The sequence below is a fragment of the Micropterus dolomieu genome, linkage group LG01 (assembly GCF_021292245.1).
Source record: "Micropterus dolomieu isolate WLL.071019.BEF.003 ecotype Adirondacks linkage group LG01, ASM2129224v1, whole genome shotgun sequence".
Taxonomy (NCBI): domain Eukaryota; kingdom Metazoa; phylum Chordata; class Actinopteri; order Centrarchiformes; family Centrarchidae; genus Micropterus; species Micropterus dolomieu.
Genome location: NC_060150.1, coordinates 3628459 through 3647062, shown reverse-complemented (window position 1 = coordinate 3647062; position 18604 = coordinate 3628459). Strand labels below are relative to the sequence as shown.

The window sequence follows — 18604 nt, the reverse complement described above, 5'->3', positions numbered from 1 at the left end:
TTTTCAAACAGCTACATGAGAAGGAACGATATTTTTCTCATTAACTGTATTTGGGGTTTATGTAGCCATTAACTCTTGAAGCGATGGTGGTGCTACACTAGCGTGGCTAGGCTAACAGTAGCTTAGCACAACAATCTAACAACCACTTCTCATGTTCAACACAGATTACTTCTCTCTGTCTTGTTCAGGCACACTGCAGGATAAAAAAAATTTACTAACAGATATTGGCATGAAACTTTCCTAGTTGATTACTTACATTAAGACAATAATTTCTATTGTTTGTATTACAGGTTTTCTGAAAGGTTATATTTAAATATACTAATGTGGCAGTATCTAATGAAATATGCGGTAATTTGCATTTATTAAAAAAAAAGAAATCTTCTTTTATTACTTATTACTAAAGAAAATACTGTCAACAGGCATAAAAAAAAAAATTTGGGAATGTTTTTGGGAATAAAATGTTCTACAAATCAGTCTATGAAGTACACATGAACAAACCGCTCTGCAAATACCTTCAAATTATAGTCAAGAATTAAACTGGAAAGTTTGGTGTCTGTAAGAGCTACTGAAGTGGAGAATTCAGGCTGAGGAAAAACTAATTTTCAGAAAACACCTTAACAGATTTAAATGTACCTTCTTCCTCTTCTTTTCGTATTTGTTCCTCAATTGTGTCTCATTTTATGGATTTTTACGACAGCTGCTGGCACCCAATGTCTGCGTGGTGTTGTTTCCAAACACTCCACGCGAGCACAGACAGCGGATTCACCACAGATTTGGGTTTGTTTGGTAAATGAATGGTGACACGCCTCAGGTGGACGAGGAAATGAGGGGTGAGAGGTGATGTTTACACCCTGACCAGGCAGGGACATGATGCGTATGAAAGGGGGTCAAGATGTGTGTTTATGCACAGTATATAGATGTGTGTGTGTGTGTGTGTGTCTGCGTGTATGTGTATGTAAGTGTCAGGCAGACTTTGGGTAATTTGATTATCACATTCTCTGAAATGAGATGAGACTGGAGGCAGACACGGTTTGTTGTGAAGCCAATTGGATTAAACCTCTCGCTCCATATGTGCGTTTGTTTCAGTCCTCAGGATTATGCACTCCACTTCCCTGCCACTCAGTAGTCCCTCCTATGCAGGCCAAAAGATAATTCTTCATAATTCATAACATTTTCAGCCTTACTACTATGGTGGCGAGGCTACAGTATATATCTCTTTACATTACATATACATTACATAGAGAGTTGTATTTGAAATTTACAGGAGGTTTTACCTGATGGAAGCCGAGATAATCCTGGATGGTGTGAGAGCAGAAGAAGACTATTCCCTCAGCTGTCACCACCAGGATGAAGCCGTTCAGGGCCTGCAGAGAGAAAATGTTTGTTAAATCTTTATGATTATGTTTGTAATGGAGGGGTCTGAGCCCTCACTTTGCTAAAATGGTCAGGAAAGCAAGAGTTGTTGGAAGTTGAACAGAAGTTTGTGAAGTTGGTGTTGGATTAAATGAAACACATACTGAAGATTTTATGTCCATATCTTGGTTGAGGGTGAAACATCTGGGGAAAAAAGCTCATGAAGAGTCCAAAGTGGTTCCTCCTCTGGAGAACAGGAAGGTGCTCACTGTCCAGTAAATTTTATAGTTGTCAGTTATTATAAGCAAAATGTCAGCTATCAACAAAACATTTCACAAGACAAACGCCACATCCGGCTCCTGTTTTGATGGTCTGTGAAACCTCTGAATCCTCATCCACATGTCCCATTAGCTCAGAATAAATTATCGGGCTAGATTACCAAGCTAGTGTCCGATTCAAGCGAGAGCAAAGGCTTTAAATTAAGGAAGAAGGAGAAGAAATGGGACTAAAGATACAATAAGAGAGGATAGAAGACAGAAGACTTCTCCCCCGGGCAGAAGGAGGGAGAGACGGTGAGGAGAGGCTAGAGCCGAGTGGACGTCAGTTCAAAGATAAGTTATGGAGAGGAGGAGGACTGGATGACTAACACCTCCATCATCACTCCTCCTCTCCCTCCTCAAGCCTCAGGGCTCGGGGAGGAGGTGATGACACTGCGTCCCGGCACCGCAAAGAGTCACGACGGCATCCAGCCAGCATCCGCCTACACCTCACTGACGAGGATGATGATGACCTTCGTAGGAATGCAGTCTTCATCTGAACAGACACATAATTTAATAACAAATTTATCATTTTACTCATCTGGTAAAACTCGCCTTTTGAAAGCGCTTTCAAAATCTATAACATGATGTCAAAAATTACCATCCGGGTCTCTTAGCTGTTTAATAATTGACATTTTGGGGGAGGAGGCTCGATAGCAGCAACACCAGACTACAACGAGGCCAAAGTTTTCTTTTAATAAAACCTTAATTTATGTTCTGTGGTGTGCTATTAACATTTGTACTATGGCCAGGGTTGATGCTGCCCTATCATAGGGCTGCAAATAACAATTATTTTCTTTGTCGATTAATCTGTTGATTATTTTTTTATTTGCATTTAATATTTGCAGCCTTGGTTTCTAAGTTTAGATTATTTAGTTTTTGTCTCATTGACATGACAGCCGTAGCAGGTTTTCATAGTGGGCTTTGGTGCTGATGTTTATCAATTCTATATGCAAACAAATAATCAAAACAAGTTCAATTCAAACAATTCTCACAAGCTGTTATTTTAGTACACTGGTGCTCAACCAGTAGAAAATGACAGTGAGTGATCTAAACAACATATAATGCTTTACTTTCTTAGCACTATCAAGTGTCGAGTCTATTTTATTAAATACTATATATTTGGTCACTGCATACTGAATCGACAGTCATGAATAAATTAATTACTATCCGGGCATGGAAATATTAAATCTAATTTAGGTCCAAGATTTCAGCTTTAAAGCCAAGCAATCCAACATACATGCAACCACGCCCAGCACACACACACACACACACACACACACACACACACACATATGCACTACACAAAGTGGAGTGCATACAAGTGTATAAATATTTACTGTAGCGTCGTCTATCTGCAGAAAACACATCTTTGTCTCTCTCTCTCTCTCTCTCTCATGTGCGGTCAGCCTCTCACTCTCCCGAGTCAGAGGATGTGTTGTTTTGTTGTCTCTGGCAGTGTGTTCCCGTGACGACCCAATGACAGCAAACACTGCCAGGAAACACTAAGGGACAAGTCTCTCTGTTCCTGTCTCAGTTCATACCATAGAAGAAACAATTACCAAAAACTGTGACTCAGATGCTCGTGTGTTTCCTGTTGTTTTGCAGAGCAAGAAAAATAAATGTTGCTTGACTCTCCTCGTTATTCAAGCTCCTGCACACAAACAGCAACAACTCACTGATCTATAAGCAGACCTTCAATAATAGATGTGTTCACCGGCTCTGTATAATTCATAGGCCGGCGTCTGTACTGGAGCAGAGCAGCTGAAGACAGGAAGCTGCCGTCCTCCACATCCACACGTCCTTGACTCTTGCAGTGACCCATTTACTCCTCTGGGATCAATAATACATTTCTATTATTCTTAACCTGTCCACCAGATGTCTCCATCTGCCCTGCAATCACCTTGTTCCCATCTCCCGCCCTGACCCTCATTTCCTCATCAGCCCAGCAGCACATATACCAGCCCAGATCGTCGTAGTTTATTTGTTGCCATGTTTCTTTTCTTTCAACCCACCTGTGTCTGCCTGTAAGCTCATTTGTATCTTTAACCAGTCATGTATGTTGTTCCTCAAATGCAAGTCGCTTTGGATAAAAGCATCTGCCAAATGAGTAAATATAAATGTATTGCAATGTAACATTAAATCATTGAATTCTCCCTATATGCCTCGTCTATCTGCATTAGGGTCCTCCTCCTGCTGCCTAACTCACCCGCATGACACATCCTGCAGTTATGGAGCAACATTATCTTTCATGTAGAGTTGTCTTTGTGTCCTCCTGGTGAATTTAGGTCTAATATTCTCTCTATTTTACCTCATTTTTTGGTCTCCACCAGCCCCAGAGGGAAATGCCTGGCTCTGTAGCTGCTAACTGTCTCTGTCTGCTGTTTGCTGCTGAGCACGTAGTGTACGGTGGTGTTTTAGATCCAAAATCGATGCAGTGAGAGCACTGAGTGAACTATTACAGCACAGTTGCAGCTAAACAGATAAACAAGATAAGAGCTGAAACTCCCTATAAAGCTCCATAAAGCAGAGATGCCGATGATTCTCTGTAAGTTCATCACTGCGAGCCACCCCTTTCATATTGACAGTGAAGTCCATTCAACAAAAGACGACTAATTATTTGATCCCATCTGGATTCTGTCCTGAATTGAAAAGATCATTTTGCAAGTCTAGTGGCAGTTTTGTCATTTTTTTCTATGTAAAGTTCTCAGGGTAATGTGTTACTTTAGTCACAAATGTAGTGTGATGCATTACTGTTTATAGTTAGCTAATTTTTAAGACACTGAACATGTGGAAATAAGCTTTAGTTATTAATGACGTATGGAACTTGATAAACATACTTATGAAGATATGTCCTGCAGGTTTTAACCATGTAAGAAAGAACTGATCACAGTGGTAAACTCCAACTCGTCTTGCTCTCCAAAACCAGACATTTCTCTGCTGTAAATCCAATAAAACTAGCCATTTCTCCTCTCGTCCTGCTGTGCAGAGCAGCCTCTCCTCCATCACAAGGTTTCAACTGACCTACAGCAGCCTGTTGTTATGGTTGTTGTGTGCAGACTCAGTCAGACACAGTCAGACATTAGGTGACAGCTACCTGCCTGTACCTTCATCAAACATGTCCGAGACGTACGGAGGAAGGATAGTGAACAAACCACTCAACACAAACAATTTCCAGATGTTAATAAAGTCTACATACATCTGCCTCATTCATTAACTCTCAACTTTTCCCACGTCCATAGGCTTGTGCTATTTCCTCTACAAGATATCATAATAACAGCATAAAAACTTCCACAGCACCAGGCATGATTGAAGTCACGACAGAAAACGAACAGAGTTTGACTGCAACATACGGCCTGTTGCTCACCAACCTGCAGCAGCAGCTCCCCCTCAGGTATGTGACCATCCACAGATCCTGACGTCTTGCTGTCATGACAGTGATCGCTGCTCTTCTTCATGCCATTGGACAGCGGGTTCTTCAACGCCACTGCACAAAGAGAAACAGAGACGACACGCATGTTGGTTGGTAAATAACAGATTATTCTACTACAGAACTACTACATAAGAGACTTTAAGCAAGAAGACGGCTTTTCAATGTGATCAAAATTCACAGTTATTGTGACTAAAACATTTTCTGTATGTCCCACACTCCTCTATGACCTTTGACCCCTAAGACAAAAACATGGAGGTCAGCAGCATGCCTTTGACCTTGGGGATAAAGACTGTTTGAGTGGGTTGAGTCTGAAGGAAACAAAGAGCTTTTCTGAAGCAGCAGAGGGGACGTTAATGGAAGAGGACGTCTCTGAGCGCCGCAGACAATACAGAGGCCAAAGGTTCGACCGCAGAGACGGCTTCTTCTGATCGCAACCCAAATTCCACACCAGGATCAATATCTCGTGTCTCTTTATTATTATTAATGGAGTCTTTGTGTCGACAAGCCTCGGAGGTAATGGTATGGGGCAGAAACCAACCACAAAGCTTGACATGGATCCAGCTCCAAGTCAGACTATAGTTAAGATTTTTCAACAAGAAGAACTGAATCTTTTTGGATTAATTATAATGAATAAAACACTTTTAAACAGTTTAATATTCGTCATCAACAGCTCTGTGTCATAGCCTGGATTTCTCGTCTTCATTTAGGCAGACGTTTCACCGTTTTGATCACCTCAAAATCACGTCAAGATGACGGGGGGGAGACAGAGAGAGGCGGGGCGAGCCGGGGTGTTTACCTGAGGTGTAGGTGTGTGTGAGTGTGTCAGAGTGTGGGGAGGAGAGAATTTCAAGGCAGGTGCAAAACACACTTAAATACAATAATAAGAATGTTCGTGGTCATTAAAACCTGCTTTTGAAGTACATGGGATTTATAGTTTTATTTTTGTTTTTTTGACATCCCTAAGCATACTTCAATACCTTTTCTTCTATGATATTCATTAGATATAGCCTACAACTGTATATTTCATGTATACTGCCTGCTTATTAGTATGTTTTAGGATGTATGTGCTACTACAGCATTTATTTTACCAACCTGAGAGGGTTTAAAAATTAACCACACAGCTTGTATGGGTATGGTAGTAATGACCTGACAAAGGTGCAGATTGCAAATGTTACTTTTTGATTAATGATTTGACTGAAGTGATTTCTTACTTAAAAAGTTTGGCTATTTGGTATCAATCGCTGGAGTTTCAAGCGACCCTTAAGTCTCTGCAAGTCTGATGTTCAAAGAGCATAAAAATAAAAATAAACTAATGGCTTCCTAAAAGTGAGAAAACCTTTGAAAGAATTACAGTATTGGGAAATGGTCAGATGTAATGTAAATAATGCACTAAAACTGGTATTGTTTAGTAGTTGTAGTTAGTGACTAACTCAAATATAAATAAATCCTCACAAAACTGAGTCTGTTGGTGACAGAGCTCCTTGAAGTGGGAGCTCACAAGGGCGAGAGAGAGAGCAGGAAAAGCATGCCAACTATGAATAATTAAGAGCTAGAAGGGGTGGAGGGGGTATTTTGAACCCTGACGTCACGAACAGGAGCCGCCAGCAAGAAAAAACACCCTGAGGCGACCGGGAGGAGGAGGGGAGGGGACATCTGTTGGCACAACGAAGGAAGACGAGGAAACAACAGCCAATAAAAACATCACAACAAACGCTTTTCAGATCTCTGACTTGCTTTAAAAAAGGCAGTTACATTAACATGAAGGAGTCTCCACACGTCAGACTGAGTGAGTCCACATTTGGAGGGCTAGATCGAGCGAGGAATGTATTTGGAGGGTATTACAGCTCGGCAAGGTGGTTGAAATGGTCATGATTTTAATAACAAATGCTCTTTATCATGTGCAAATGTATGAAACATCAACAATCAAACAGAGGCCAGCAGCACAATTTCACATTTAATAAGCTTGATCCAGTAACTATTTGTTTGAAAAAACAAATTTTACTGTCAATCAACTAATCATTTCAGGACTAGATACGCTGCTGGTGAAAGAAGAAACACGATAATACTGAATTATTGCCCAGCCCTCCACAGTGTAAAAAAGAGATAAACATCATCTCATCTCACAAACTATATGGATTAATAATAATATTCTAGCTACATCTGACACTCATAAAGTCTAAAACACATCTCAACAGTTGCCAAAGTCTCAACTAACCGCAACAACTCGTAAGTCAACACATTAAAGTCTCTTCTGCGGTGCGGAGGGACGATGACACGAACAGTGACCCATCTAATCCAGCATCTCTTCCCCTGGCACCATCTCAGAGTTCACAAGGTTTGTGACCAGAATACATTGTTCAAAGGGTCAAGCCAGAGGAGGGGCCGTGTTGACTAATGATAACAACAGGGAGGACTATCTAATCTAACTATCTAATGATCTGTGTGTTTCTGTGTGCTGGGTTTGTTTTAAATTTTCATTAAGGACCTTGAACACTTTATTTTATTATTTCAATTATCTTTGGGAAAAGTATCTCTATTTGTGTAGTTTAAATTTAAGTTTTTTTAGGTAATCTGATCTAAAACAGGGGTTTACTGAGCCTTCCCTCAGACAAAGCTAGGAAAAAGGCACCCCTTAGTTAACCTGCTTAATTCCTGTCCATCAGACTTCACCAAACAACAGGCATTTATAGTTTCTGACTCTGCGAAAGTGGGAAAGACAGCAAAATTCCCCCACCAGTCTGACCACTGTGCCACTACACATCCAGACTGGATTGTCTGCAAAATGCTCCTTATGACTAAAGGAAGTACTCACATTGTCTTTGCAGTGGACAGATGTGAACATACAATGATTTTCTCTAATAATAAAATTTATGTTTTAGGTTAAGTGGGAGTGAAACTGTTTCCTCTTGACAATGGAGTAACAATTGAACCATAGGGTTACTCGGTTTTACCAAGCGTCCTGAATGCAGCATCAACACATATTTTCTTCTCCTGCACAAGTAATCACAGTGTGTCTCTGCCATGTAACTGGGAAGCTAATGCTAAGGTAGCTAGATGTCAGACTGATATTAAGAAACAGCAGCAGAAGGAGTGGAGGTGTTTGTCTGTCTGTGTGTGTAACCTAGTTCTTCGATATACTAACCAACATGGGGACTGACTAAAACCATGTCAACCTCGGCTCCCTGCATAGAAAAGACACAGGTTAAATACATGATGGACTTTAGCTGTAACAAAAAGAAATTAAAAACAGGTTGCAGGAGTCAAAAGTTGAACAGTGGGCATCTGTCTCCCCCCCCTTCAAACCGTCTGTAAGGGGTCCGTGAGTGGATTATCCTGCTGTGTTTTTATTCCCCCGAGGCTTTCATCTCCTCCTCCCACCTCCTCTCTGCTGCCGTCTCTTTAGACCTACATTACTGTGTGGCTGACACTTTGGGACAAGGGTCGTCTCGTGGCCACGAGCGAGAGGAGCTGACCTACAATACGTTGAGGCTGTACGAAGACGTTATGATGGGAGGGGGGTCATCTATGGTTCATGCACTTGGATGGAGAAGTGGGTCTGCTGGCCTGTTTCTGCAGGGTCAGCATGTGACACCAAGGTCTGATGTGTTTTTGACCAGAGAGCCTGTTTTGACAGGCTGCTGTTCAGATGTTTAAAGGACGAAAATGGCTGTTAATTACTGTGACCTCAAGATGTTCAGTGGGAGTAATATGCCACTAAGATAAGAAGCCAAATTAACCCTAACAAATTTGTGAGTACACAGTTAGCTTAGGTTTTGGTCCAGCATATGATACGAGGTTGATGGTTCTGTTCATTAACAATATTTTTTCATCAAATGCTAAATTAAATTCAAACAATAAATCAAGTTTTTACAAGCAGAGAAATAGAAGGTGTAATAATAAAGCCAAGGTTTCTCTCAGTAGACAATTCAATAGAGCACACATCTGCTTTTTCATGAAAGTACGCTTGGGAAATGCAGTGCACACTAGTAGTTCCCAAAAGTCCAAATACATGGGCAGCTTCACGCATTCAAAATATCACAAACACTAAGGGAAATTCAAAAGAAACAGAAAACGGGAGATCAGCAGATCCTATTGAACAATAAAATTAACGGAAAGAAGTGTCTGAGATAAACGCTGGCAGCAAAACACAATTTAAAGATCTTCAGATAAAAAAATGCATTGTTAGTAGTTTTTTATTATTAAAAAGGAGAAACTGTTGCCAGAACAAGAGACAAAGCAAACAATCTCCTGCTATAGCTACACGTTCTGTCAGAGCAGAGTTTCCATGTGTACTGTAAGACTGACGGTCCTTCAACAGGCATAGGTTGACCCTCTCGTTGTGCCTAGGCATCGGGGAAATTATTATAGTATATTAAACTATATTTAGGATGTTTTTAAACTACAGTTATAGCTCGTTTGGAAACAAATACAATAAATGGAAAATTCTAAGGGATCTTATCGCAGTGCCCAGTACAGCGTGCCGGCAAGATGTTCACACGGACTCCTTATGGTGCACCAGTAAGTAATGTCACGCTTTTTCAACCTTGTTCTAAATATAAATCATTGATGAATATGAAAAATCAAATGTGAACTTATAAACAATGAGCTTGCTTTGTTTTCATATTCTAGGGCTGTGACCTCTGAGGCATTTGAACCGGTGATGAATAATGAACATGAGAACAACAGGTGATTTTAAACGCCTTTATGGACTTCTGAAACCCGGAGGTGGACACCACACAAATTATGGCGCTTTACTGTATCTGCCCAAGCATTTTTAAAATGTACATTTCTTTTAAGGTGTTGATATCAAGTGCTAATCAAAGATTGTTTTAATGTTACTTTATGCGATTGACAAGCAGGTCAGTTAAGGTCCAGGATGAGATGTCGGAGGTCCTGGCTATCAGCCTTGAGGTGGATGAGTCCACCAACGTTTTTCTGTCCAATCAGCTGGATATACAAATCAGGTACTTTCATCTTACACTACATATTGTCATTCTGACTTTGTGTTGCATATGAAATATTTTAAATATATATATATATATATATATATAGAGAGAGAGAGAGAGAGAGAGAGTTGTTTGTGGTATTGATGAACCACACCGTCATGTAACTGGCCGACAGTGACATTTGCAGGTACATGCTGTTTTAGGTGCAGCCGCTGAGCAGCTAATTAGCTATCTAGATCTAGCCTGTGAACGGACGTCAGCACTTTTTTGTTTGGTGGCTCGTTCAACAAGCTGAGCTGTGGGACGAGATGTGTAAGATAAGGAGGAGACTTCAGCAGCAGAGCTAGTGTGGGTTGTTGTTCAGAGTATGTGGCGCCATCATGAAACCAAACAATATAAAATATAAATGTCTCCCTTTGGACAGACGACTTGCAGAGCAGCTAGCTATGCTGTACAATTAAAACCCTTTGGGAGATAGCTGATATCACAATCATTTTCAGCTTTAAGATGCTTATATTCACATTTTTGTATTGCTAAATATTGTAGCACAGCATTTTATTGCACACATTGTAAGAAAAAACATCGAGCATGTAGTTAAAGCTGTTTTAAACTATGATTGGTGCTGGAAGTTGCACTGGAAGCAGTTTGTGCTGCTGATCAATGCCTCAAAACGCTAATTTTACAGTAGATTAAAGTGGCAATGCAGGATTCAGATATTCCACACGATCAGTTTTAAGAAGATTTCTGGAGGCTGTTTTTCGACAGACTTATAATCTGCCTTTTAAACATCTGCTGTGCCTGTAAGCCTGCTTACTCCTCGACAAAGCCAATCCTCTGCATTTTACCACTTCCTGAACAGCCCAGACACAAAGGCCACGACCTCTGGACCCCCCAACCTCACCCAAACCACCACCCACCGCCATCACATTGCACGTTGGCTGAATTATTAACAGCAACACAAACTGTACTCAACTCTAAGAGGCTGTGTGGTCCATATATAACATCAACAAAATATGGATGTAAGATGAATCACTGAGGGGAAAAATGTGTTTCAGTTCAATGGCTGGAAATGTCGTGGTTGGATATACGAACAAAGAATAAATATTTCGTGTGGAGAATAAATAGTTATGTGATGAGTTAAAAGTTCATAGAATACAGGGTTTAATTTACCCCCTAACAAATTGTACATTTAACTCAAAGTTTTGTGATATATTTTCAGCTATTTGTAGAGTTGTTTTGTTCTGTTGCTTTGGTACCAAGTATGTAGTCATCACCTTTAGTAAAAAAAACACAACAGATCAGCAAAAAGACCTTTTTCACAACTGTGTAGTTCAACAAAAACATGTAGAAAGACCAGAGGAGCTGCATAACTTTGAATAAGATTTTCTCTACAGTTAGAATACCTTTTACTAACACTGTGCTCATTGTTCCTAGCTGATCGTCGCTGTAACATTTGCTTAATAAACATGTATTGTTGTTTAATTTTCCTGATATGATCAGATTTAAAACTTTAGTCTGAGGCGTGAGATTTTTATGTGACCTCAGTGGGATTCAAACCCACAACCTTACTGTTGGTATCTTAGTGCCCTAACAATCAGATGAACCACTGCACTGATTACAGTTTGTACAATACAACACTGTAAAATACACTACATAAACACATCCATAATAACTGTTAACGTATTTGTTACATTTGATTAGACATGTTGCAATACTGTAAAACAGAGTAAGAGTTTTTCAATGATTGTAGAAGATGTCTTCATTGATCACAGCATGATTACATATAGGATAGATATTATGGAAATGACAGATTCTGTAAATATTAAGAATAGCCTGTATTTTATACAGCACTACTTTCAGCACTTGTAAGGAGATTTTAAACATGTATCTTCCATGTTTGTTTTTGGCTTCACTGGTACTTAAAACAGCTAAACTGAAAAGATATCATTATGCTGTGTCATAACCAACTCATGATATTTCAGGAGAAACTTGTACTTTGAATCAATGGTCGTGTGGTGAGAGATGTTTACAATCCAAATAAATGCACAACTGCAAGTTTTGAATGAAAGACTTGGCGTCTGTGTGATGAGTTTGTAGTTTTGTATTAACCAAATACTTGTGATAATAGACCCAAAGCGGTCAACAAAACTGTACATTTGATGAAAATAAGAGGTAATCGACCTGCTGATTTCTATATTTAACAGGAAGGTTTTACATTCTTCTTCACCTTCATCTTGAGTAGGTGGTTTCACACCTGATTCCTTTCGCTTCCTGCACTCTGCTGTGGTGGATGTACATGTCCAGAAACTCTCTCTGACCTTCTTTCTTTTTACTTGAAACCCTGTACGACCCCTGCATGTTTTTCTGCCTTTGTGTCCGCAGGTACTGTTGTGAGGTGTGAAAAGCTATTTTAGCATTTCAGCAGACGGGGAAGGAAAAGGGCGAACATGCTGCTTCCTATTAACATGTTGTTACATTTTTCACATGTCAACCACCACGAGTTTACATCTTCTACAGGTGTAGGCAGCTCTGTGTAGTATTTATTTCATTTTAATATTGCGTTTCCTACCGGAGAAGAAGCTCTTGGTACGCAGGAAGCTGACGCTGAGCCTTAGGATGGACAGTTTGTCCAGGCTGGAGACGACGTCTTCAGGGAAGGGCAGCAGGCTGGCGAGCCGGTCCAGTTCCGAGTTCAGACGGTCACGGTGGCGTTTGGATGGGTTGGACTTGGCACCTTCAGTTGGGACAGTGGGTTTGACTCTGGATGTTGGAGAAGTAGCGCGATTTGTAAGACTTCTTTACACATATCCAAATAGCATTATTTTGTCTGACTAGCAGTGCAAAACCCAAACATATCCAGTTTACAATCATATGAAACGCATCAAATTCTCACATATATAATAAGCTGTAAGCAGCTCGTTCAGAAAGTCTCTTTAATCTCTTATCAAAATAGTTGATTAGCTTGCAGTTGGTTGACTTATCGATTAATCCTTGCAGCCTAGAATGAATAACCCTGACTGGAAATAGTATTTATCAGCTTGGTTTGAATAATCATAATGAATTTTAAACCATTTTGCACAAATACAATTAAATGTGTCTGTACATACAGTATATTGCACATTTATTCCACAAGTGATGACCTGGGAGTTATATTCTTCCCACTAAATTGAATTATGCAGATATCTGTGACCTTTTATGTAACATTTATCTTGTAATATTTACATTATTGTCAGTCAGGCTGTACTGTTAATATTATTAAGCTTAAGTGTTACAGACTTGCATGACTGTTGGGAGGTCAAACTTTGTATAACTGATTATCCACAGTGAAAGAAGTCTTGAATGACCAGAATCAGTGTCAATAATTAATGAAAAACACTTAATTAGTAGTTAATAAAAAATATTAATCCATAACTTACCCCTTCTGAGCCGGTTTTCTTCTTTTCCGTGCAGCATACATGTTGTTAATGTAGATTTATTCACAGTGAAGCTGGAGGAAATCCATAGAGTTTAACAGGCAGACAGTAGAGTCCAGTAGAAGCAGTCCACAGCACTCCTCTCAGGTATCAGAAGCGTGTGTTTCGTCTGCTTCCATTAACGGACAGGCAGGTGGCTAACGTTACCGTTAAATGTGACATGTCTTAACCGCCACTCGACCGTTAACGTCAGCTAAGGTCTGGTTGAGACTTGTAGTTCTTGTAACGTTAATTTAAAAAGCTTAAAGGAGATAAAACAGTTAAGAAAGAAAGATAATGTCACTATATTCACTCATTAGGAACAGACTCACTTAAGCTCCCCGCTGAAGTATTTAACGTTTTACGAAGGAGTTAACGTCACTGTGGCAGTTTGGGTCTGTCGCTCCGGTCCTGCCGTCCATGGCGTCAATAAAAAATAAAATAAAAACTCCGTTTAAACTCACATCCTGAGTAGAGACAAAACACATTAAAATGAAAACCGGTAGCCGTTAAAAACCCCCGGTGCTCCCGTCCTCTCCTCTCTCCTCCCGGATCTCTCTGCTGCTCCTCTCCTCGGTCTCTCCGACAACCAGCGGCAGCGCGCGCTTCCCGGGCACTGATTTGACGTCGGGAGCGCGCAACGAAGTTGTGACGTTAAATTTAAATTAATAATTAATTATTCTTTAATAAATTACTTGTAATACATCAATAGTGCCGTTTTATTATTTTACAAACTCCTATATGTGGTGTAAATTTATGTAATACACTTTCTACACTACTACATTTCATCAACAGCTTCTTGTAAATATATTTTTCAAACAAAACATAAAGTCAGCTTATAAAATACAGTATGTTTAATTTATTTAGATGAGAATAACCCATACTATATAAAGTAGTTAGAATTGGGATAACAATAACAAATAACAAAAAATAACTTAACAGCTAGATATTTAACAAAAGTAAATATCTAGCAAAATATCTTTACATTGTGGTTTTATACTTTTACTAAAGGTTGTGAATGCTTCATATCAGAGGAGATATTATTACTTTGTTACAGCCTCATCTAGTGGACATTTGAGGCCATCACATACAGAACCAACCAAATTAACAATTTTGAATAAATGCAAGTAAAACCTAATGCTAGTCATTTTAAATTTATAACTCAAATAAAACATGGCTTTATAACATAATTATTATCTGCAATTACAATAGACTCAAGCTCATCAAACCACTATTTTTTACTTTAACTACTAGAGTAAGAAAATACCTACAAAGAGATGAACACTAACTAACTAAACATATAAAGTTCCTGTAATTTTTAAATGTTCCAACATGTTATTGTTAAAATATCACAATAAAAAAGACTTTGTGTGATCAGATCACCTTTAATATGGTCTGCATGAAAAGATTGACTCAAACACTCTTGCGCTGATTAAGGCAAAATATTGAAGGCAAATCCACAAATATAATAAGTTGAAAAGTTACAAAAAACATAACAGTAGGTTACATATGTTTATGCTGTGCAGAAAATGTACAAAAAATTATAGGCGTGAGTCAGGTTAAGGCAATTAAAATACACAATATATGACAATACATATTTTGAAAAAAAAAAGACAAATATATATATTTATATACAGGTACACAAAGATACTGCAATTTGGAAACCTTGGCTTCCTGGGGTGTTTAAAAATAAAAGTATAATAAGTACAGATGCTTTTTTTGTTTTTAATCTAGAAGCAAACAACGAGATATATTTATATTCCTATATTATATTTCTATGAAAGCGCTTCAGATTTTGGAGAGAAGGTGCGTCTCAAATAAATCACATACCTGCAATAAAAGCGCTTCATTGTTGTACTGAGTCTTATAAAGATGTGTTGTGTTGATGCGTCTGGGGTGATTTTTGGTTTAATTTACGATTTTTTGGTGAATCTTCTGTAAAGACACATTTTATTAGGTCGCCAACAAATGATCAAAAACGTCCTACAAGCTTTTTGCAGATGTGTTAAAACTTACAGTTCACAATTTGGGGATGCTTTATTATAATTAATTTTTTTTTATATATATGTATACTTTGGCTCAATTTTCACAGTCACATGCTTACTTCACTACAATAAACACTCCTTTCCCTTTGTTAACTATTATAAAAATATAATGTTTGGTCAATACAGAACAGAAAAACTCCCATAACAAATCTCATCTGGTCTTGAATGAATGTAAATTTACTTTAATATTGAAGGTACAGTAATATAGTACATTTGGTAAATAAACTATAAGCTTTTAAAGAGAATTCTTGCCTAAATATTTCTACTACTTGCTTCCTTTAAGATGCAACATTTCTTGATATACAGTAAGCAACATTATGAGGCTAAATTTAAGAGTTTTGTAGGTTGAAACTGTTGTGAAAATGGAGCCAAAGCAATCGTAACTCAAGCTGCCTCCTTTAATTCTACTGCAGTTAGTGGTTTACTACATTACCCAGAATGCATTTCAAGAACTCTAAGAGAAGGGGGCAAGTGCTTGTTGCTAATGCAGCGTTCACGTCATATGGCTTGTCCAAAATCTATTACTACATACAAACAAACATGACAAAATTAAGTACACTCAAACTAAAAAGAATGCACAATTTTCCCACAATGCAATGCATGTAGGAAACGAAAGGGCTTTCAAAATAAAATGTGGCTGGTGGTGAAAAAGCTACGGACAACAACAACCAAAAATATTAATAAGTGTATTTGTGAAGTTTATCTTGCAGTTTGATGGACGTCTGATGTCACTTCCTGTTGGTATAAGTATATGTATACAGTACTAACTGCTATAATAGTGTACTACGACGGTTAGTGTGCAGTACATACTGTATAGAATTAGTATGTAGTTTGGATTTGGGACACAGCGTCTGACTTGTTTCTGAGTTGTAGTGTTCATGTCAACCTCCAAGTCATAATTAAGACATTATATACTGTATATTGGTATATATACACAGTATATATACACGGTATATATATATATGTGTGTGTGTGTGTGTGTGTATATATATATATATATATATATATATATATACACACACACACACAGTGCACAAATACAGTGTGTATATACAGTATATATTTGTGTACGGTATATATGTACACACACATAATGTTGCATTCACAGTACATGAGATGGATGGTAAACATGGTACTGCTACTGTTCTTTTCAATTAATAGTGAAAAAATGCCTATGACCCATTAAAATGTCTTTAAATATTATGAAATATTCAATTAACAACGACCTGACAAAGAAAAACATCAAAGTTTTGGCATTGTGTCGATGTTTTGGCTTAAAAATGAATTAAAATGATTAATTATCCAAATAGATGCTGATTAAAAAAGGGTTGTATGAATGTAGAATGTGTCAGGTGAGAGTTAATTGACTGATGTAAGGCGGCCGTGTTTTTTTGTCTTTGAAACGCCAAGCTGGACATTTAAAAGTTATCAGTAAAAGAATCAATGTTTCCCGGTCGTACTTTGTGCGACTAAGTGCGATGTTGGAGCGCTATTTACAAGTTGGAAACTGTCAGTTACGGCAACTCCCATATGACATGAACGCAGCATAATTCTAGTTTGTGAATAACAAAATATTTTCACACTTCCTGAAACCACAACTACAATCATTCTGGTCAGTTTCCTGCTGTTTTAGGTGCAGAAATAATTTTCTGTGTCTCCATTTGTGATGGGAAACCCTTTTTCCAGCAGTAAATCTGTATTCTGTCTTGTCCCTTTGGTATCCTCAAGAACAAAGCGTCACAGTTGGTTTCTTCTTTTTTTTTGGTATTTAATCCAAATATTCAAGTTTGTTTTCACTAGTCGTGTCTTTTGCAGCTTCTAAAATAAGCTGAAAACTACTTACTCTAGGAGAATTTTTATTAAAAAGTACATAAGTGCTGATAACGAGTGACGTAAGACTTCCTCGGACAGATTTCCTGGCTCAGTACTGGATGAAGCGACGCACATTTCTTATAATTTGAGGTGTTTATTTTCAATCTAAGTGCTGAATGTTGTTGTTTTTAACAGACAATCTCAAAGAGGTCAATTAAAAGGCACTTGAATTTTTTTTCCTCCCTCATTTAAAATATACAATAGCTGCCTTTAACCGTTTTACTTCTGTGTTTCGCTGCCGGACGATCCCAGTCCGAGCGAGAACGTCGATAAATTAACCACAAAGACAGAAACAGGAAAGAGGAAGAGGACGGACATTTTGTTGTGGAACATATGAATAAAGGGGTCCCACTCTAACAATCAGTGTCTTACGGAGAAACTGATCAGCATCCTGGTCTTAAATGTTCAGATATAGTTTCATCCAGTCCTGGTTTAAAAGAAAATCTTAAGGCAGTGAGTAATCTGCTTTGCTTTTGCTCTCAGTCATGAAAAAATATTGCTAATTTAAGCCATAATAATGAGTTTATGATCCGATATCTAAAAAAATCTGGAGCATCCGGTCTGTTAAAAGTACTAAAGTCATCTAAATTTGTGCAAATTTTTTAATGAAACACACTAATAAAGCTGTTACTGTCCTGTCAGATGAAGGATTTGTTATTCATTTTCTCTTCGCTATGCTTTGGCAAGTCCCAACACTTTAAAGGAATAGTGCAAATAATCTGAATAGTTGGCTTGGTGAAGTTAAGGCATGTTTAACTTTGGTTTCGGTCATCAACTTTTTTTTGCTAATATTCTCGGTGGAAATGTTTTTAAAATGTCAACAGACTGTCCCTTTAAAGTTTTTAAACAGCTCTGTCAGTTTAAGGCACCGTCTGTATTTTCTCTCCACTACAACAGGAAAACAACAACATAGAAATATTAAAGAAAAGAAAACTTAAAGAAGAAAAAAAAACTGGCTCAATGACAAAAAAATATCTGTCTGAATGCTTTTAAAATATATAAAAAAAGCACTAACAAAGCAGCTGTTTCCACTGAATGATCTTGTGTTTGAATCATCTGTTAGGATGATGCTGTGACGCTGTGCGTTTTTTTTTTATATATATATATATATATATATATATATATATATATATATATATATATATATATATACCCTGTCTGCAAAGCAAATCTCCCTCTCTGGGAC

At 38.2% G+C, this 18604-nt stretch overlaps 1 protein-coding gene across 2 annotated transcripts in view; it reads right to left on the bottom strand.

Annotated features, from left to right (window-relative positions):
- The window catches only part of ahr1b (aryl hydrocarbon receptor 1b), a 33150-nt gene extending 19071 nt beyond the window's left edge, over window positions 1-14079 (bottom strand). Inside the window, exons 1-4 of one of the 2 annotated variants that reach the window (XM_046052380.1) lie at window positions 13466-14079; window positions 12619-12809; window positions 5042-5157; window positions 1275-1364 (exon numbers count right to left, since the gene is read on the bottom strand). In XM_046052380.1, the coding sequence (XP_045908336.1) occupies window positions 1275-1364; window positions 5042-5157; window positions 12619-12809; window positions 13466-13506 (438 nt within the window). In that variant the 5' untranslated portion in view covers window positions 13507-14079. The remainder of the gene's footprint in view (window positions 1-1274; window positions 1365-5041; window positions 5158-12618; window positions 12810-13465) is intronic. The other variant, XM_046052372.1, reaches the window with a different exon arrangement.
- Between the last annotated feature and the right edge of the window lie 4525 nt (window positions 14080-18604).